Genomic DNA, 19,415 nt, shown 5'->3' on the forward strand with positions numbered 1-19,415 from the left:
GATGTAAATAAATAATATCTAACATTTACAGCTCTATTAGGTTATATAAGATTCGATTTCAAGAACCTTATAATGATTTATAACAGCACATTCAGTAGATCACTTAATAACATGCCAAAACTTAAAATGCAGAGACGTCCTATAAAGCAAGTTCAAATAACCTTACAGGAGATCAAAGTGGAGATTATTATTTAAACACAAAGAGAATTACTGCTAACGATCTCCTGTATACCCCGTACTTAAATGGGTTTATTTTATTGTGCAGTTTTATTGTCATTTTCGTATTTATTATTATTATTATTTAATACTTGTGCAATCGATACAGGTTTATTGTTATTTATTTTGTCCTTTATTTAAATAATTGCTATGCTGTTTGCATCTTTATTCAAAGGTTAAACTCAGTGATACACTTTGCGTTCACATAGTAGCATGCGTTTGTTGTTATATCAACAAAAATGGGTGTAATAACGTTAACAAATGTGAGGGTTTTATATAATGAAGATTCAATCGCGCCAGCTCCAGGCATCAGCGCATAACCTAGTCGCGCGCGGCGTCGCGGGCTGATTCCGGCTCGCATGCGGCAGCACCTGCTCGCTCGCCCGCCGCATCTGGCTCAATTGACTCAGGCTGGAATCGGGCAGTGAGTCCAGGCATCCGGAGTAGGTCCAGCAGAGGTAGTCAGTCTGAGGGGTAAGTCTCCGCCAGGCAAGAACTGGCCCCAGTGTATTTTGCTATCTGGGTGGCTAGGCGTTTATTAGCAAACTAATAAAGCCCGAAAAAAGCTCTGACCTTAGCGAATAAACAGTGTTCCACCAGATCATGTATGTCAGAAACTGTAGTTTACTGCTGAACTCATTTTGTCATAGTAAAATATCACAGAAATCGAATAATAACACTTCAGTCTTCTACCGAAGCTCAGACGCGCTGCTTTGAGAAACTGTCAATCACTGCTGTTAATCACGATGACACGCCCAGCATTAAATTACTGCTAAAAACAAACTGTTTACAAAAATGAGGATCTGCACCTATTTCAGCACAATAATCAGTGCCTTAATCGACCAGAACCATCTTTCGACACATTTTATTGCAAGTGTAATTAATTTTTTTATTTGGGCTCAAGTCTCCTTCATTAACACGGAGGAGGCGGGCTTTATGACTTGTACTGCAGCCAGCCCCCAGGGGGCGATCTAACGGCCGAGACCTTCACTCAAACGCAGGCTTGCGGCACACTTGGTCTATATCCATTAATCTGCACATTAAAAATCCTGTAAATAAGATTTTTCTGTATAAAACAAATAAACTGTAGACTAAATAATAAATATGGGCGTAATAATGATCAGTTTATCTTGTCAAAGCAGTCGTAAATGCAAAATCAGTTTTCAGTGAACTTTGCTTTAAAACAAACTGCATTAATTGTATCCGTCTGCATTTTTTTTGTTTGCATTATCTGACTAAGCAAAGATCTATCACATATATTTTGTAACATCTGTTATCTTTGTGTGTTTTTGCTAAAACACAACCCCACCCCCTCCCCTCAGAGGTTACAAGCTAAAGTAAATTATTATTGTTAAGATAAAGAGCAAATGTGTGTGTTTAAGTTATTGCAGCACTGATATGAATCTTTAGTATCTCATTATCCAATTATACTGACAGTCTTATGACCTGGCAATCGGGTAAATACAAATCCACTCTATGTCTTGTTTAAATGCATCTCTCTGCATATGTTTATCATGTTAATTTACATCACAGTGAACGTGTTATGGCTAGTATTTTTCGGTGATAGCATTGGAGAATTGTTATTTTAAACTGTGTTATATTGGATCAGGTAAAAGTGAGAAGTATATAAAAATTCTATGAATTTAATTGACTGTTGCACTTACAAAGGTAATATTTACCGCATAGGCAAAACCAACAACAATCAAATGAACACATTAAAAAGACTAGCAAAGTAGGCTTATGCAATTGGAAAATAACAATATATAGAAGAATAAGGAGGTTAACATTATATAATAATGTTTCAAAGCAGAGTGTCACCATGTTCATACTTCAATATTTCCTGATGGTACATAGTGAAATTAAGATGTAATAACTTAAATTTTCAGTTTTGTAAATACTATAGTACATAGCTTCTGAGGGAGTTAAATCTAACCAAATAATTGAATGCTATGAATAGTATTCATTTTCAAAAAACATTCCACTACAGCAAAACGTATCATACTGTGAAATTAACTACAGAATAATGTTCAGAACTTGTCTTTTTTCTCAAGGTCAATGTATTCCCCTGCAGGATGTTTTTGTTTTTTGGAGGCCTTGACAAGTCCATACACCAAGAGGATAACAGTGACGGCAGCAATAATAGAGAGACTGAAGAGGACATTAAGAGCAAGTTCAGCATCAGAAACAGACACTTCCAAACCCAAGAAGCTGATCGACAGTTCCTCAACAGGTGGAGGTATAGTAGTAATTCCTGTAAAAAAAAGAAGAAAATTATTTTTCAGATAGATAGATAGATAGATAGATAGATAGATAGATAGATAGATAGATAGATAGATGAGCATATAGATGGGTGATTAAACAGACAGACAGACTGACAGATGAATAAGATGATGGATTGAAGGAAGGATGATGGATGAATAGATTTATGAATGAATAAGCAGATAGATGGATGGTCAGAAATATGGATGGATTAACGGATGGATAGACAGACAGGAAGATAGATGAATGGATAGATGGATAGAAAGATGGATGGATGGATAGACAGAGAGACAGATGATAGATAGATAGATAGATAGATAGATAGATAGATAGATAGATAGATAGATAGATAGATAGATAGATAGATAGATAGATAGATAGATAGATGGAAAAATGGAATTATGGACAGACAGATAGGTAGACAGGCAAATGAATGAATGAATAAATGAATGAATGAATGAATGAATGAATGAATGAATGAATGAATGAATGAATGAATGAATGAATGAGCAGATAGATGGAATGTCAGAAAGATGGATGGATTGACAGATGGATAGAAAGACAGAAAGATAGATAAATGGATAGTTGAAAAGATGGTTTGATGGACAGATAGAGAGATGGATAGATGAACGGATGATGGATGGATGAGTGGATAGAGAGATGTATGGGTGGATGGAAGAATTCATGGATAGATAGATAGATAGATAGATAGATAGATAGATAGATAGATAGATAGATAGATAGATAGATAGATAGATAGATAGATAGATAGATAGACAGATATAGAGATGGATGAATGAGCAGATAGATGGATGGTCAGAAAGATAGATGGATGGATGAAAGATAGATACCCGGAGTGTCGTCTTCAGGTTCATGGACCTGACATTTATGTGGACGTTCTTCTGGGCTTATGAAGCCATTGCAGTTGATTATAGTAGCATAGTTCCAAACAGATTTCTTAGGAATACGTGGTAAATTGGGATCTGATCGATTGACATAAAAGAGGCCAAATCTATCATCAAAACCTGTTGCCCATTCCAGATTGTCCATTAATGTCCAGGCAGCGTAACCACGGATGTCCACACCATCCAGCATATATGCTAAAGAATAAAATTTATTCAAGAGTTAACTGAAAATGATAACTGAAAATGAATGCTGTCTTAAATTACATCTCAAAGGGGAAAAAAATCTTTACCTTTCAGGGCCTGATTGATATAGTTATCATAGTAGTGGATTCGGGGGATGTCATTCAAATTGACTGGCCCTCGTTCTGACACCCCGTTTTCTGTAATGTAAATAGTATGGTCTCCATATTCCTCCTTAATGAAATTCAGAATCTTTCGGAATCCCACAGGAGTTACTTTCAGCCAAAAGGATCCGGAATCTAGCCATGTACGATCCGTAACAGTTCCTACACCTCTGAAATAGAAGGCAGTATTGTAATACGAATGCTTGTAAACCAAGCAAAGTGTGCCAGAAACAGTTACAACTAAAATGTTACCTGTCTGCATCATAGTGCTGGAGATCCTTGTAGTCAAAATTATAGGCTAAAACAGTGGTGTAGTGGTTGAATCCAAAATAATCATGAGTACCTTTAATTCTTGCTACTTCTTCTGGGGTAAATTCTGGAAGCCTGTCAAATGTAAAATGAAAATGTTAAGTCATTTAGAAGCATCCAAAGTCTTGAGAAAAATAATATCCATATTTACCTTGATTTAGGTAGGCCAGCTGCCAGACTTCTTTCTCGAACAATATCCTTCATTAAATCACTGTAATCTCCATTGAACACTGGATGAGCAAACCAACCAAGCTGAAACTGTTTAGAGGGACAAAAAAGCAGTGGTACATTATCAAAAACTATAGAATACACAAGACGTGTAACTTGTATAGTTTTTCATAGGGAAGAATGTAACAGTCAATATGGCTGTTCTAGTGAAGAAAGCCTCGTCTTTTAGTAAAGGAGCCAATCATTGATCACAGGGCGCCTCCCTCATAGAATTGTCAGTCTATAGCACAGGTGTCAAAGCCAGTTCCTGGAGGGCTGCAGCTCTGCACAGTTTAGTTCCAACCCTGCCTCAACACACTTACCTGTAGGTTTCAAACATGCCTGAAGGACTCAACTAGTTTGATCAGGTGTGTTTAATTAAAGTTGAAACTTAACTGTGGAGAGCTGCAGCCCTTAAGGAATTGGCTTAGACACATGTGCTATAAACTGACAATTTACTGGGGGAGGGCCCTGGTCCAGACTTGTGTTTTAACGACAGTTTCTGCAGCTTCATTGTTAGCTTGTAAAGGGAGCCTCGTCTTTTAGTAAAGGAGCCAATAATTGATCACTATAGATCACAGGTGTCAAAGCTAGTTCCTGGAGGGCCGCAGCTCTGCACAGTTTAGTTCAAACCCTGCTTCAACACACATAAGCTGCAGTCACATTGTACTTTTCTCCCCATAGACTTCCATTAATACGCACGTTAATGCGTCAGACTGGAAATGCAAGCTCGTGCGACAAGTTTCGCAGTTCGCTGTGTTATAGAGTTCAAGCTTGGTGAACTCTGACCTGTGAAATCGCATCACTTCACTGTGTGAGACCAATCAAGGATAAAAACACGACCTCTGGACAGAAATGTAAAATATGGACCAATCTCTCGCTTTTTTAAGTATCTAATCATCTTGTTTAATCCCACCTTTTTTCACAGTGCCGTACGACAGAATTTCGCACGCTTAAACTCAAGTGTGACCGCAGCTTTACCGGTAGGTTTCAAACAAGCCTGAAGGACTTAAATAGTTTGATCAGGTGTGTTTAATTAGGATTGAAACTAAACTGTGCAGAGCTCCGGCCTTACAGGAACTAGCTTTGACACCTGTGCTATAGACTGACAATTCCCTGGAGCAGGGGACTGGCCAGACTCGTGCTTTGATGACTTGTGTTTCTGCAGCTTCATTGTTATGAACCTTCCTGGGGTCAACAAGTATGCTGGAATCAGCAAATACTTGCCTCAAAGATATAAGAAATGTAGGTAAAGCTTGAAATTTCTACTTTTAAAAAAAATGTAATCTTTATGAATTATACGCAAGGTAAAGTCTGTCCTATGTGACCTCATGAATTCCTGCTTCCACCATTCAAATGCAACTTGAACACCCACAAACATGTCACTGTCATTTTGGGAAAAGATTTGCCATCAGGATTAAGTTGCAGAAGAAGAAGCAATTGGATGAGGCATTATTCATGTATAACACATTCTTACAGTTGTAAATAGCTTGATTGAAAGATGATGTACGAGCGTGTCCTCCAGAAACTGATATAAAGGAGGTTGGTGTCGGGATCACATTCCTTTAAAGCGCGATTGCGTATTAGCTTGGGCAACCTGAATTTTTAAAATTTGATTTGAATGTTTAGAAATGAAGTTGTGAAGACAGTTGTTGTTGAATTTTATTGGTGATTACAAAAAGGAAATTTAATCATAAGGTTGACAAAGGGTTTTGGTGAGATGATGTTTCCCCGTTCAAGGAAATGATGCTTCCTCATTCAAGGCACTTGCAGTTGTATGTCCGAGAGGCATTTCATAAATGGCCAACGAGTGAAATGACTTAACTTTGGCATTACATATGTACATATTTAAAGACATATTCATGAAACGTTGATGTAGAAATTGCATAACAACAAAACTATACCTGAACCACACGCCTGGCAGCATCTACGTCTTCCTGTTTGTATGGATTTCTTGGTTCAGCCCAGTCAGAGTTTATAGTGATGCCAACAATCCCACCGTGCTTTGCACGATACTTATCATTATACAGATGCCAGGCCTCAGCATGAGCCTTAATAAGGTTGTGTGCCACAATATATGGCGCAGTGCCTGGTCTGAAAGTTATACCTAAACAGAACAGCCATTGCATTACTAACTATTAACAGTGATGAGCTAAGCATATTTTGTATGTGGAAAAGGTTTCTTTTTAATGAGAATTATACCTGGTGCTGCACTTCCATAGCCATGTCCAACCATTGCAACATTGTAGGGTTCATTTATAGTAATCCAAAACTCTACTTTGTCTCCTAGACTGTTAAATACAACATCAGCATAGTCTTTAAATCTATCAACAATAGTGTCATTCTCCCAGCCACCGACATCCTGGAGAGCTTGTGGCAGATCCCAGTGGTACAGAGTCACCTACCAGTTCAAGTTGATCAACAGACTGTTAGAAATGAGTGAAATATTTGTCTATATTTCTATTGTGTTATGAAATAGTTTACCTGTGGCTTGATATTGGCTGCCAAGAGAACATCTATCAGTCTGTGATAGTAGTTGAGCCCAGCCTCATTTATTTTTCTGTTTGTTCCATCTGGCAGAATTCTGGGCCATGAAATAGAAAATCGATAGTGGTTGACCCTCAGTGTTTTGAGATTATCGATATCCTCTTCGATCTTGTTGTAGCTGTCACAGGCAATGTCACCATTTTCATCTTGGGATATCTTTAAAGAAGTGTGTGCAAATTTGTCCCAAATGCTTAGGCCTTTTCCATCAGCTCTCCAGGCGCCCTCTATCTGCGGTGATGTAGCATTGCATACAATATTTTCTCTTTATCTCTGAGCAAGTACATGATAATGATTCTAAATACAAATCGAATTGTACCTGATATGCAGCGGTTGCTGTGCTCCATACAAATCCCTCTCGGAAATGTCCATATAGCATTTTTTCCTCCACGGGCATTGGAAAGCCATTATTTCTCATTATATCAAAGTAGAGGTGAGCTGAGCGCTTTGGGGTTCTTGGTCGACTTGAATGCTTAAAGTCCACATGGTGAAGTCCATAGCCAACATTGTAGCCATTTAGCCACTCAAAGGAGTCCATGAGAGAACTAGCAATGTATCCTTTAACACGTACTCCATCCAAATTGTGTGCTAAAGTGAGAGCAAATATAAACGATTTACAGTTTGTCAATATTATACAATATATCTCTGACCCTGGGACACAAAACCAGTCTTATGTTGCAGGGGTAAATATTTGGCAGTTGTGTACAAATCTCAAAAATGTATGTTTATGATTGGTTTACATGAACAATGCAACTATACCTTTAAGAGCCTCATCAACATAGGTCTTCAAGTAGAATATTCTATCAGTGTCATCTGTCGTAATGGCAGTGCCTGTAGCTACACCATTTTCCGTAATATAAATCTCAGGATTTCCATACTCTTCTTTCAACCAAATGAGAAGTCTCCTGAGTCCCCAAGCAACAGCTTTCTGCTCACTAACAGCTGTATTTTCAGAGCCATCTGCCTTGTCCTTCTCAATATCCTGGTCAGTCTGATAGGATTCGATATTAAGTCTGCTGGTCACATGGCGCACGACTTTGGTAGTGTATGTGTTAATGCAGAATACATCAGCTGTTCCTTGGATAAAGGCTTTTTCTTGGTCAGTAAAATGAGGTAAGCGGGATTCCTTCAAGCCTTGCAGTTCACTCTTGTTGCCAACTTGCCACTTCATGGCTTCAGGGTAGTCACCATTTTTAAATATGGGGTGTGCAAACCAACCTAGTTGGAACTGAAGGGCTCGGTCTGCAGCCACAACCTCTCGAGGGATGTTGACATCCAGGGGTTCTGCCCATTCAGCATTCAGACTAATGGATACCAGACCACCTTGAGATGCCCTGTATTTCTCATCATATGTGTGATAAGCTTGTGCATGAGCTTTCAGGAGGTTGTGTGCAACCCTGTATGGAGCATCTCCTGGTTGCTTCACGTTAGGTGGAATCTGACCCAGCCCATATCCCAACCATGCAATCGTCTGGGGTTCATTAAAGGTGATCCAAAACTTCACCCTATCTCCAAATGTTGCATAGCAGAAGTCACAATATTCATTGAATAAGCCAATCATTTCAGTGTTGTCCCAATGGATGTTCTGTAAAGCCTGCGGCAGGTCCCAATGGTAGAGAGTCACCATGGGTGTGATATTATTTGCTATGAGACCATCTATGAGCCTGTTGTAGTAATCCACCCCCTTCTGGTTAAGGGAAGATTTATAGCCATTTGGAAAGATCCGAGACCATGACAATGAGAATCTGTAAGTCTTCACTTTTAGGGCCCTCAACATGTGTAGATCCTCATCTACTTTATTGTAGCTATCACATGCAACATCGCCATTGGCATTGTTTGGGATATTACCAGGTTTCTGAGTGAAAGTATCCCAAACACTTGGTCCTTTTCCATCTGCATTCCAGCCACCTTCAACTTGATAAGCTGAAGATGAGACACCCCACTGAAATCCCTCTGAAAATGTTCCATAGTGATAAAGCTGCCTCTCAAATTTGGTCTGAGGTGAAAACTTTTCCCAAACAACCTTGGATTTTGAAGGCACTTGAGATGGAGGCAAACTAGGGAGTCTTCTACTTTCGACTTGATTTCCATGGATTTGCATCTTAGGGCTTGCTGCAGTCTCAGCAAATCCATTTCTCTCAATCACCTTTGAGTAATAGTATGCTGATGCTTTAGGGGTTCTTGGCCTGTCAGGATCATCAAAGTTCACATAGTGCAAACCAAACCGTTGAGTGTAACCTGGAGGACCCTCATATCCATCCATTAGAGACTGGACTGTAAACCTCTGAACGACAACATCATCCAAATGTACAGCTGTTTAGACACAAAAAAGATAGTTAATATAATTTAAATAGTAAACTTGATTTTATTTTTAATGCCATACCATCATATCTTGCAATTTTCATGGCAGGTTAAAACATGATAGTAAAGACCAGGGGCCTAATGTACAAAGACTTGCGTGGAAATCTTACTAAAACATTGCGTACGCACAAAGCTGTAAATGTGCGTACGCAGAAAAAAATTCAGATGTATGAAACACTGCGTACGCCGAATCTCACGCATATTCTTTTGTACATCTGAATGAACGTGAAACTGAGCGCAACATGCACGAGCACAAAACCCCTCCCTGCCTCCTCCCTCGTATGAATATGCTAATGACTCTTCTTTGGCAAAACCCAACGAAAAAGCAATGGCAAAAGCAAGCAAAAAGAGAAACTTTGAACAGAATGTGAATTGGAGGTGCTGCTTTCGGAGGTAGACCGGAGAAAAGCGGTGTTATTTGCAAGTTTGTTCTCCGGAATTAACAGCAAAAGAAAAAAATAGAGTGGGAGAGTTTAGCTGATGCGGTTAACTCAGTTGGGTCTGAACATTGGACTGAGTGAATTAAAAAAGAAATAGTGTGGTTTATATCTGTAAAATGTTGCAACGCCCTTAACAGTCTTGAGCATCTTTCTTCTTTTTTCCCCCGCTACATATCAGATTTTGCCTACTATTTATCACGAGAAAGACAAGTAGGAATCATCAATAAGTTTGTGCATCATATTTTATTTGCACATTTATTAAATGGAAATGTTTCTGATTTACGCATGGAAATTCATCTTCAGTGTTTTTATAGCAATGTGCGTGCAGTAGATAGCTCAGATTACATTGGGAAAACAGGCGACCGCTGCAAATTGTGCTTTAATGTTTAGCTGGTCAACTGTATGGTATGGAAACCTTATATACAGGAATTTAACACAACTGCCTCTAGGAGTCGCCAATGGAAATAAAACAGACACGCACAAAAAATGTGCGTACGCCAGCTATAAAGCTGGCGTGGAGCTGTGCACATTCCCACGTTCAGTTCATTGTTAGTAAATCCAAACGTGAGAGATTCTGAGCGTGAAACCTGGCGTACGCAAAGTTTTTGTGCGTACGCAGCGTTGATACATGAGGCCCCTGTTTTTTTACCTTTCATTCTTACCTTTCATTGCTTCATTAATGTAAGCTTTGAGATAGTCAACACGCAGAGTGTCATTGATCCCGTCACCAGTATACTCAGTTGGCATTCCATTTCCTGTGATATAGATGGGCACCTTTGTGATAGATGTGTACTCTAAAAAGATGTAATACAATAACCGCCGGAGCCCCCATGGAACAGACTGGATCTGGTCAGAAGATGTAGTGGGCCATGTAGGGTCAATATGAGCCTGGAAGTCCCCAACATTATCTGGCCCTGCATCACAGCTAGTCAAATTCTCACTAATCAGTCGGGATGTTTGGTGGTTTAGTCCGAAGAAATCAGCTGTGCCTTGAATTCTTTGTTTCTCAGCCTCGGTGAAGACAGGGAGTCTTGCCAGGTCTTGGTCACACAATTTTTTCTTTTTCTCAATTTGCTCCCTCAGCACCGCTGGATAATCTCCATCTACAAATATTGGATGAGCAAACCAGCCCAGCATGAAGTTTAGATAACGCTCAGCTGCTGCTACATCCTGATCACTTGAGGGATCCCTCGGCTCTGCCCAATCTGAGTTCAGAGCAATGCCCACTTTTCCACCATACAGTTTCCTGTATTTATCATTATAAATATGCCAGGCTTCAGCATGAGATTTCAGAATATTGTGCGTCACCTGTAAATACCAGAAAGAAATTGGCATTATGTACAAAAAATTATACAATATTTGGTACTTCCTTATACTGACATACACACCTTGTAAGAGGCAGATACTGGGTCTTTAATGCTTGGAGGATATACGCCTGTTCCATATCCCAAATTGCTCACTACCCAAGGACTGCCAAAGGTGACCCATGTTTTGACCCTGTCTCCATAACGAGAGAAGCAGAAGTCAGAAAACTCTTTGAAAGCTTCAACAATGGAGTCATTAATCCAGCCTCCTGATTCCTGTAGAGCTTGGGGAAGGTCCCAGTGATGCAGGGTAACAGTGGGCTCGATTCCTGATTGCAGGAGTGTATTAATCATCTTATCATAATAAGCAGCCCCCTTTTCAACAAAACTTTCTTTGCGTCCAGTGGGAAAAATGCGAGCCCAAGAAATTGAGAACTGATAATTTGGTGCCATCATGCCTCTAAGAAGATACACATCATAGTCCACCTTGTGATAACTATCACAGCCCAAAATGGATTCGTTGACCCCGGCCTCATGGTTAAAACGGTCCCATATGGTTTCACCCTTCCCGTGTTCTGCTGATCCACCTTCGACTTTGAAACTCTCACTGGAGACGGACCATTCAAAATCAACTGGGAAGGAACCACTGAGGAACTGGTCCCGCTCAGCTTCAGTCTGAGTTTTGAATTTCTCCCAAACCTTCTGATATGAGAATGCAGAAGCTGATTTCTGATTGAAGACAGACATAGCATCTTCTTTCTGCAGACTAAAAGAGATCATACTTTTTGTATAACAGTAACTGTTGTATATGTGAAATAACAGTAAGTGTTCTAACTGTAAATATGTATGATTTTGATCTCAGAATTACCTTCTGGGTGTTTCTTCATAATCTAGCTTCTCAAAAACATGTGTGATGTCACAGCCTATGATTTTATAATCTTTGTTCTGTAAAACTGGCATTAATAAGAGTAGGTTAGCGACTGTTTTTTATTTTCATGAGCAGCAGCATTTGGATGCATTAGTTATGCTAACGCTTACCTCCAAGAACTACAGTAAGTGGCTGGAAATCATGTTCATATCCATCACAATCATTCACTGTCAGCTGATAAATAAGGAGGGACTTTTGACCGCTGACTATCTGCAAAGATTATCAAATACCATTTCAGTGTCCTTGAAAAATGTCATAATGCAATTTAAGCAGTATTTCAGTATTAAAAACCAGCTGAGTTATGAAGTCTTATGAAATCTTATGGCTAATTACTAGGTTGATCTATTGTGAAGATGATTATATAATCCTTGCTGGGCCAGATAAGCCACTTACCTGTACTTTTCTCAATTCCTCAGTAAGAGCTGTCTGCATTTTGCAGTTGAACTGCATGTGCACTGAGAGGAAATCCACATGTGTCTGAAAATGTGATAAGAGAAGTATTTGATAAACTACATAATATTAACCATTGACCAACAATGTACATGATAATCAGATTTAGCTTTTACCATAATTTTTGATCCCATTTGATAAATGGATGTAGCATGACTAGCTCTGATTCCAAGAGACAAACGAAGCCCTGAAAACCAAATAAGCATCATAATAAGTGACAGCCTAGTTGTACAAATTAACTACGCTATTGAAGTCAGATGCTATGTGAATATACCCTTTGAATACAATAATTCTATATCTTTTGAAATGTGTGTGTTGGTACAGCCTATTAAAGTTTTTTTTTTTTTTTTTTTACACCCAGGAATAAAGGTTTAAACGCTGTCACTGGGAGCAAAAAGAAGTTTGAAAAGGCTGAGGTACGCTATACACACCTGCACTGCAGTAGTCTGGGTTGGGTCACCCTTTATTTTGATGGTCCGTTTGTTACATTGCATCTACATGTCAACTAATTCTCATTAGATTATAACTAGACTGTTAGGTTGGGGTTGGGGTTAGGGTTAGTGCTAGCTGACATGTACTTGCAAAGCATCTTATAGTCAGTTATATGTCTGTCGAAGGAGCAGTATCAACAGCTATTAAGCAGACAGTCTACTAATAGTCAAGTGGACCATCAAAATAAAGTGTTACCCAGGGTTGTAAAAGTGTTCATGTATACTCCTAATCACTACAATTTTGGCAGCTGGGATAGAATAAAAGTTTCATGAACATAAACAAACCGCCTTTTCTAGCCTTTCATACCTTTACTTTGTTTCTATTTGCTGCAAAAAGACACCAAATGGAACAATGTTTAGAACTTTAAAAGATGTGGCGCGACTTTCTGACAGAGTGATTGTACAGGTGGATTGATTCTGCTACTCTCTCCTCCAGTTTATTCATGTTGCTAACTCGATGTGGTTGTGGTTGATGTGGTTCTCCTGTTTGACCTGTATAAGTCTTTAAAACCTAAAATTATTTTACCAAAAATTTGCATTGGTGAGCTGTTTTGAACTGCCAAAAATGAACTCAAAACAAACTTTGTTTTAGCCATACTTTGTTACTCGATTTTGGCTGTTTGACGTTTGCCACAAATGCAAGCAGGATTTGCACCAGCATTTCTAATATGGGAGGCAGATATAACCAGGATACAGCCTCAAGTGTTACTAGCTGGTTAGCCTCTTGAGGCCAGGAGAGTGAAGTTTGATAACATAGCTCCTACTATCTGGCCACCATTGTCCACAAGTGTCACCCTTACTAGTCTAACCTCTCCACTACAAGCAGGATTCAAACCATTGTCTAGTTGTTGTTTCACTAGTGTGGTTTTTCTTCAAACTGTGCGAATTAAACTGAGCTCAGAACCTCCACCCTGCTGAAAAATCCAGCTTAAACCAGTCTAGGCTGGTTGGCTGGTTTTAGCTGGTTGACCAGGCTAGTTTTAGAGGGGTTTTGGCCACTTCCAGGCTGGTTTCCAGCCATTTCCAGCCTGGTCTTAGCTGGTCAGGCTGGGAGATGACCAGCTAAAACCAGCTTGACCAGCCTAGCCAAGCTGGGAGTCCAGTCAAAACCAGCTATATCCAGCTTAAACCAGGCTGGTCAAGCTGGTTTTAGCTGGATTTGGCTGGTAATTTTCCAGCCTGACCAGCTAAGGAAATGGCTGGAAACCAGCCTGGAAATGGCCAAAACCCATCTAAAACCAGGCTGGTCGACCAGCTAAAACTAGCCAACCAGCCTAAGCTGGTTTTAGCTGGATTTTTTAGCAGTGCAGAGTTACTGTTAGCCCTTGACAACTAATCCTTATTTGTTTTATGTACACACTGTCAAATATAAAGGTATGCGAGCTATCACTAGGGAAGTAACTTTTCAAAAGATACACATTTGTACCTGAGTCTCCATATTGATACATATTAGTACCTAAACAATGCAAAAGAGTACCTCATGACATTAAGTTTGAGATATCAATATGGACGCTTCAGGTAAAACGTGGACCTACTAAAAAGACACCAGCCCTAGTGATAGAGCTCATACCCACAGTTTATTTCTGCATAAGAGTTCATATATCTTACCTTTGAACTGTTGATGGCAGACTTTGTAAGCATTTTCATGGGACTGGAGAGCATTTTGAAGTTCTTCATGTTGTAGCTCATGCAGGTGGCTGAATGTGACGAACGTGTCAACGTGATCCCTAAATGTGCTGAACACAAATCCTGCATACTGCTCAAAAATCTGCACTAGCAATGGATTCCCCCAGCCTCCATATTTGGCTCTGAAGAGTTCTGGTACTGCAGAACGATGGAGAACCAGCAGAGGTTTGATGCCTGATTCAGTCAGCTGTTGTACAAGCGTCTTAAAGCACATCACAGTTTCTTCATGTGGCTGGTTGGCATCACCTGTAGGAAGAATATGAGACCAAGACAGGAGAACCTTGAAGTTGGTCACCCCTCTCCTTTGAAGGTACAAGAAGTAGTCTTTGGATTGTTGTGGCAGTGGACCTCTACAGTTAAACACATATTGTTCCTCTGAAGGTAAATTCTGGCTGGTGGTCAGAGGACCCGCAAGTAGCATGAACTCCTGTTCATCTGCATTAATGTAGCTCCAGAAAATAGCCAACACACCCAGAGAAAGAAATCCCCCTAGGATCTTCATCATGAGAGTGTTGCAAAGAAATGCAGTGCTCAAGGCTCTTTATAACCACTGCTAATCTTAGAAAGAGACATACCTATATCAGAGTCACAGGTCAACTCTAGTGGTACAATTTATGGTAGTCGTTAAGTTTTCATCATATAGACTCTGGACTAAGATAAGTTTGCTATAGAGTAAGAATAGTAGTCATTTAGAAACACTGGGCTGCAAATAACACTTTAACATTATATAGCCTCAAAACATTTTTTTCTCTCATTTCAACAGTTTGTTTATTAAAAATGTTTTACCTTTAAAGCAGTCCCTGCTGTCCGTTTGAATAAAGCTTGAAGTCATGCTTCATTAGAAGTTATTGTGATAAACAAAAGTTGTAATAAAATCAAGAGCGTAAGGGAAATTACAGAAGACAGCAATATATTCACCGTGCAAAACATTAAATCTTATCTAACAAACCGTCTGATAAAATCAATCTCAAAGTACTTTGTACTAGAGTGACATTAAGGTGGTTATGGTAGCTTATGGATGGATTAACAGGACACAATGTGTCAGCTTTTTAATGAAGCATTCAGTTGATCTGTAAGATTTTTTTTATTTAATACCTTTATTTGATGAATAGATAAATTGGGCTGGAATGAAAGGTAGAGTTGGTTGGCATAGTTATAGACATAGGAATGATAGACCCAAGTGATGTCATGTAAATGGAGAAGAGAAGCGGTCTTAGAAACAAGCTAGCATGAATATTGACAAATAAAATTGTGGTGTTACATCGCCATCCTGTGGATCATCCAGTGGGTTTGCCTTCAGTAGTGACATTTGCATTAAATTGATCTGAATTAAACTGAACTGATTTAAAATGTTGCATGGATGTTCAAGTGTGAAAAATGTAGCCACTAAGAGAATGTGGTCGGCTGAGTTCAATGTCAATTTCTAAAGTGAATTGTCACAGAGCATTTGAGCTTCTCTGTTTAAAGCAAATAAAACACCCTCTGTCACTTTCAGGCTCAATGTTGAGGGCACAGGGAGCCAAGAACAACATAAAGATAAATAACTGAGAGATCAGTCTCTGGCTTTTTTTCACTCTGGCCACTAGAGGGTGACAGCCCCCTCAGTCTAAAGCAGGTTCCAGTTCCAGCCCTGCTTCAACACACCCATCTGTATGCATCAAACAAGCCTAAAGCACTTAATTAGTTTGATCAGGTGTGTATAATTATGGTTATTTAGGGTTCCAGGAACCGAGTTTGACACCTGTGGTTTATAGCAGTGGTCTCAAACTTAATTCCTGGAGGGTCACAGCTCTGCACAATTTAGCTCCAACCACCTCTGACTCTCCCCTGCTTAATAGTCTCTAGTTTAATAGACTTGAACACCTTGATTAGTAGGATCAGCTTGGTTTGATCAAACTGTGCAGAGCTGCGGCCTTTCAGAAATCGAGTTTAAGACCTATAGCCTATAGCAGTGGTTCTCAAACTTTTTTCATCAAGTACCACCTTAGAAAAAATTTGTCTCTCCAAGTACCACCAAAACGAGTAGTATTGAAATACAGTAGCGTAGTAGGCCCAGTAAAGCAGCTACAACTGCACAGTTAGAAAGATCATGGCAGATTACCTCAGAAATATAGGCTATATGTCATATATGGCATATTATATACATCATTTTTGGTAAACTTGGAAATGTGTGAAGCATGTACAAGACATATTTCATTCCTCCGCGTACCACTAGAAGGAAGCCTGCGTACCAGTAGTGGTACACGTACCACAGTTTGAGAACCACTGGCCTATAGCATTGGTCTCAAACACAATTCCTGGATGTCTGGAGCTCTGCTTAGTTTAACTCCAACCACCTCTGACTCTCACCTGCTTTAAAGTCTCTAGTTGTCTTGAACACCTTGATTAGTTGGATCAGCTGTGTTTAATTAGGGTTGGAGCAAAACTGTGCAGAGCTGTGGCCCTCAAGGAATTGAGTTTGAGACCTATAGTTAATAGAGTCAGTTTAGTGCAGTGGTTTTTCAATTCCGGTTTCCGGGCCCCATTTTATTTTGTATGTCTCTCTTATTTGTCACACAGGAATCAGTTCATGGATCTCTCTGCTAATGAGCTAATGATCTTAATCAGGTGTGTCAAGTAAGGAAGACATACAAAATGTGCAGGGCAGGAAGGGCGAGGACTGGAATTGAAAACCACTGGTTTAGTTGAACCTTCTAGCTCTTCATCAGGAGGCTTGGATAAAATGTTCTGCACACCCTTTGGTCCTGATGACTGTAACTAAGGGTTACAGGTTTTAATTTGCTATAAAACCTCTTCTTTCAACAAAGTTAAATCATTGTTTACAACGGGGTTTTAGGCAGAAATATCAACTGCATCTGAAACTGCCTACTACTCAATAGGCATTGCATTTAAATTTAAACGTACTACCCGGCTGTTGGAAAAGTATGAATACAGAATGAATACAGCATAAGTTGCGTCGCGTCACTCCCATTCATGAAATCTCTTGCAGGGCATCATGTGGCATAGAGTCCATTCGATGCGCACTTCAGAATCTTGCTGAAAGTAGAAGGTCATGCGGGTACATCTAGCATACTGATTTTCGAATTCTATGAATTCGGACATACTACTTGGCTTGCATACTGATTTTAGCGTACTATATAGTATGGAAGTATGCAATTTCAGATGCAACCATTGGCTGTTTCTCAATATGCATTCTTCAGCGTTCTTGCGTCCTCGTGTTCTCGTGCAGCGTCATCATCAGCTGCCTAAGTTCAGTTCCAATACTCAAGACTGCAAGTACGGAGGACACTTGAAACTGCCCGGATGTGTTCTTGATATCGACTTGAGCACCGAACTCGCTCTGGAAGTCCCAGAAGTCATTGCGACTGGAGGAGGGAAGCGCAGCATTTTATTCATATTTATTATTAAAGTTCAGAGATATTACTTTTTACCTCAGGTGTTTCCCTAAATGAAACTAAACATCACCATGAATATCTTAATAAATGAATATACACATTAAGGATGTTTGTTTGGTGAAATTCGTATTAAAATCTGTTTTATTTATATTGTGCATCGTATATTTATAATGTTTTTATGCAGAGTATATATTTTGAAAATGGGACAAACAATAAATCGTTGTATGAATGCTGTAACGTTAATGTTTAAATAATTTACCATTTAAAACGTGTGAAGGTCACGTGACCATCAGGAAGAACGCAGCATCTCATTTCTCAAAGGACGCGTTCTCTGTCCTCGCGATCTCCTGTGTTCGTTCTTCCGAGGACACCTGGCAAGACCGTTCTCCAGAAGAACGCAAGTCCGTTCTCTAGGTTCTTGGAATTGAAAAACAGCCATTATCTGTTTGTCATGGATACTCCAGGCTCTCTTACTAATCACCAGTCTCAATCACCTGTGTACTAAGTTCATGCGCACCTGTTCACCATTACCCAATCTGCAACACCCTCAACACAAGCACCCTATTCCCATTGACTCACTGTCTAGAATCCTTCACAGATAGGACTCTGAATCATGCTGCCAGCTTTTGCTGATGCTACATGTGATTATCATCTCCTCCTATACTCCATTGTTGTTCCTGTATGTGTTGTGTTCCTGTATTTCCTCAACATTATACAAGCTCCTGGAAATCCCCTAGCATTATTACCATGCTCCATAGCTCTGGTAATCCAAAGATTTCCATTGACCTTCATCGCATATTTCCATCTGTACAACATCTGCAATAAAACCTGGCTGTGTGAAACTACCATATTTAAGTTATTTTTGGCGCAAGACTGTCCTGGAAAAAAAGCTATAAGATGAGGTCCAGTGGGGACATTTAAATGGGCTACTACTTCAGTTATTTAATAATTACAAAAACCCCTGCATGCTATATAATAGAATATATAGGCTATATATAGGCTGGCAAATAGATTTGGTAAACATCTTTATATTAAAGTTTATCTGGCTACTATTTGTGCTTGCCATGTGGGGTTCAAAGGAGTTTGAGTGAGTCAGCATAAAACTATACCCATATTAAGCTTCTGTCTCTACGGATGTTCTTACTGCTTGCTTTAGTCTTGTGAGTGATCCACATACCTTATTGGTTCATCAAGCATGCCTGAACTTGACTCTGGATGATGGTAGGGTTGCGCTACTGCCAAACCCTGCCTTGTCCCCAAAGTCAGCATTTCAAGAGGACATGATTGTTTAGGAAGAATGAGTTATTTGTTTTGTGGGCCACAAATTGTAATGCAAACAATTTTCTTGCAATGACTCTCATATTGGATGGTGAAGATGACTGAATGTCATTGCGCATTTATTTTGCTGGGAGTTAAGATTGTCCTTTTTTCCCCATTACGCAACATCTGAGTGAAATGGTCTAAAACATAGGTCTCAAACTCGATTCCCGGAGGGCCGCAGATCTGCACAGTTTTTCACCAACGCTAATCAAATACAGCTGATCTAACTAATCAAGGTGTTCAGGTCTACGTAAGA

General features: G+C 39.6%; 1 protein-coding gene across 2 annotated transcripts; it reads right to left on the bottom strand.

Moving 5' to 3' along the window:
* Positions 1-1,845: 1,845 nt before the first annotated feature.
* On the bottom strand, positions 1,846-18,264 carry LOC559107 (lactase/phlorizin hydrolase). 2 transcript variants are annotated; one of them, XM_073913164.1, is made up of 18 exons: positions 18,099-18,264; positions 14,367-14,690; positions 12,384-12,454; positions 12,211-12,294; positions 11,928-12,027; positions 11,758-11,842; positions 10,974-11,655; positions 10,248-10,893; positions 7,544-9,097; positions 7,104-7,372; positions 6,725-7,015; positions 6,443-6,641; positions 6,145-6,347; positions 4,185-4,291; positions 3,977-4,108; positions 3,671-3,894; positions 3,327-3,575; positions 1,846-2,467 (listed from the first exon to the last, which is right to left on the bottom strand). In XM_073913164.1, the coding sequence occupies exons 2-18, from the start codon at positions 14,656-14,658 to the stop codon at positions 2,244-2,246; spliced, it is 5,412 nt and encodes a 1,803-aa protein (XP_073769265.1). In that variant the 5' UTR covers positions 14,659-14,690; positions 18,099-18,264; the 3' UTR covers positions 1,846-2,243. The 2 variants fall into 2 exon arrangements, with proteins under 2 accessions (XP_073769265.1, XP_021334699.1); XM_021479024.3 differs by lacking the exon at positions 18,099-18,264 and having other exon boundaries at positions 14,367-15,959.
* Positions 18,265-19,415: the final 1,151 nt, after the last annotated feature.

Source organism: Danio rerio, chromosome 9 (assembly GCF_049306965.1).
Source record: "Danio rerio strain Tuebingen ecotype United States chromosome 9, GRCz12tu, whole genome shotgun sequence".
NCBI classification, from domain to species: Eukaryota; Metazoa; Chordata; class Actinopteri; order Cypriniformes; family Danionidae; genus Danio; species Danio rerio.

What these genes read in the sequence shown, in the direction of transcription:
- LOC559107 (XM_021479024.3), bottom strand. Translation starts at nt 14,949, where the DNA reads ATGATGAAGATCCTAGGGGGATTTCTTTCTCTGGGTGTGTTGGCTATT. An exon ending in AGGAATTGAGAAAAGTACAG is followed by an intron (nt 12,028 to 12,210) that starts GTAAGTGGCTTA and finishes TAATCTTTGCAG; the next exon opens with ATAGTCAGCGGTCAAAAGTC. An exon ending in TGTTGATGAGGCTCTTAAAG is followed by an intron (nt 7,373 to 7,543) that starts GTATAGTTGCAT and finishes CTCTCACTTTAG; the next exon opens with CACACAATTTGGATGGAGTA.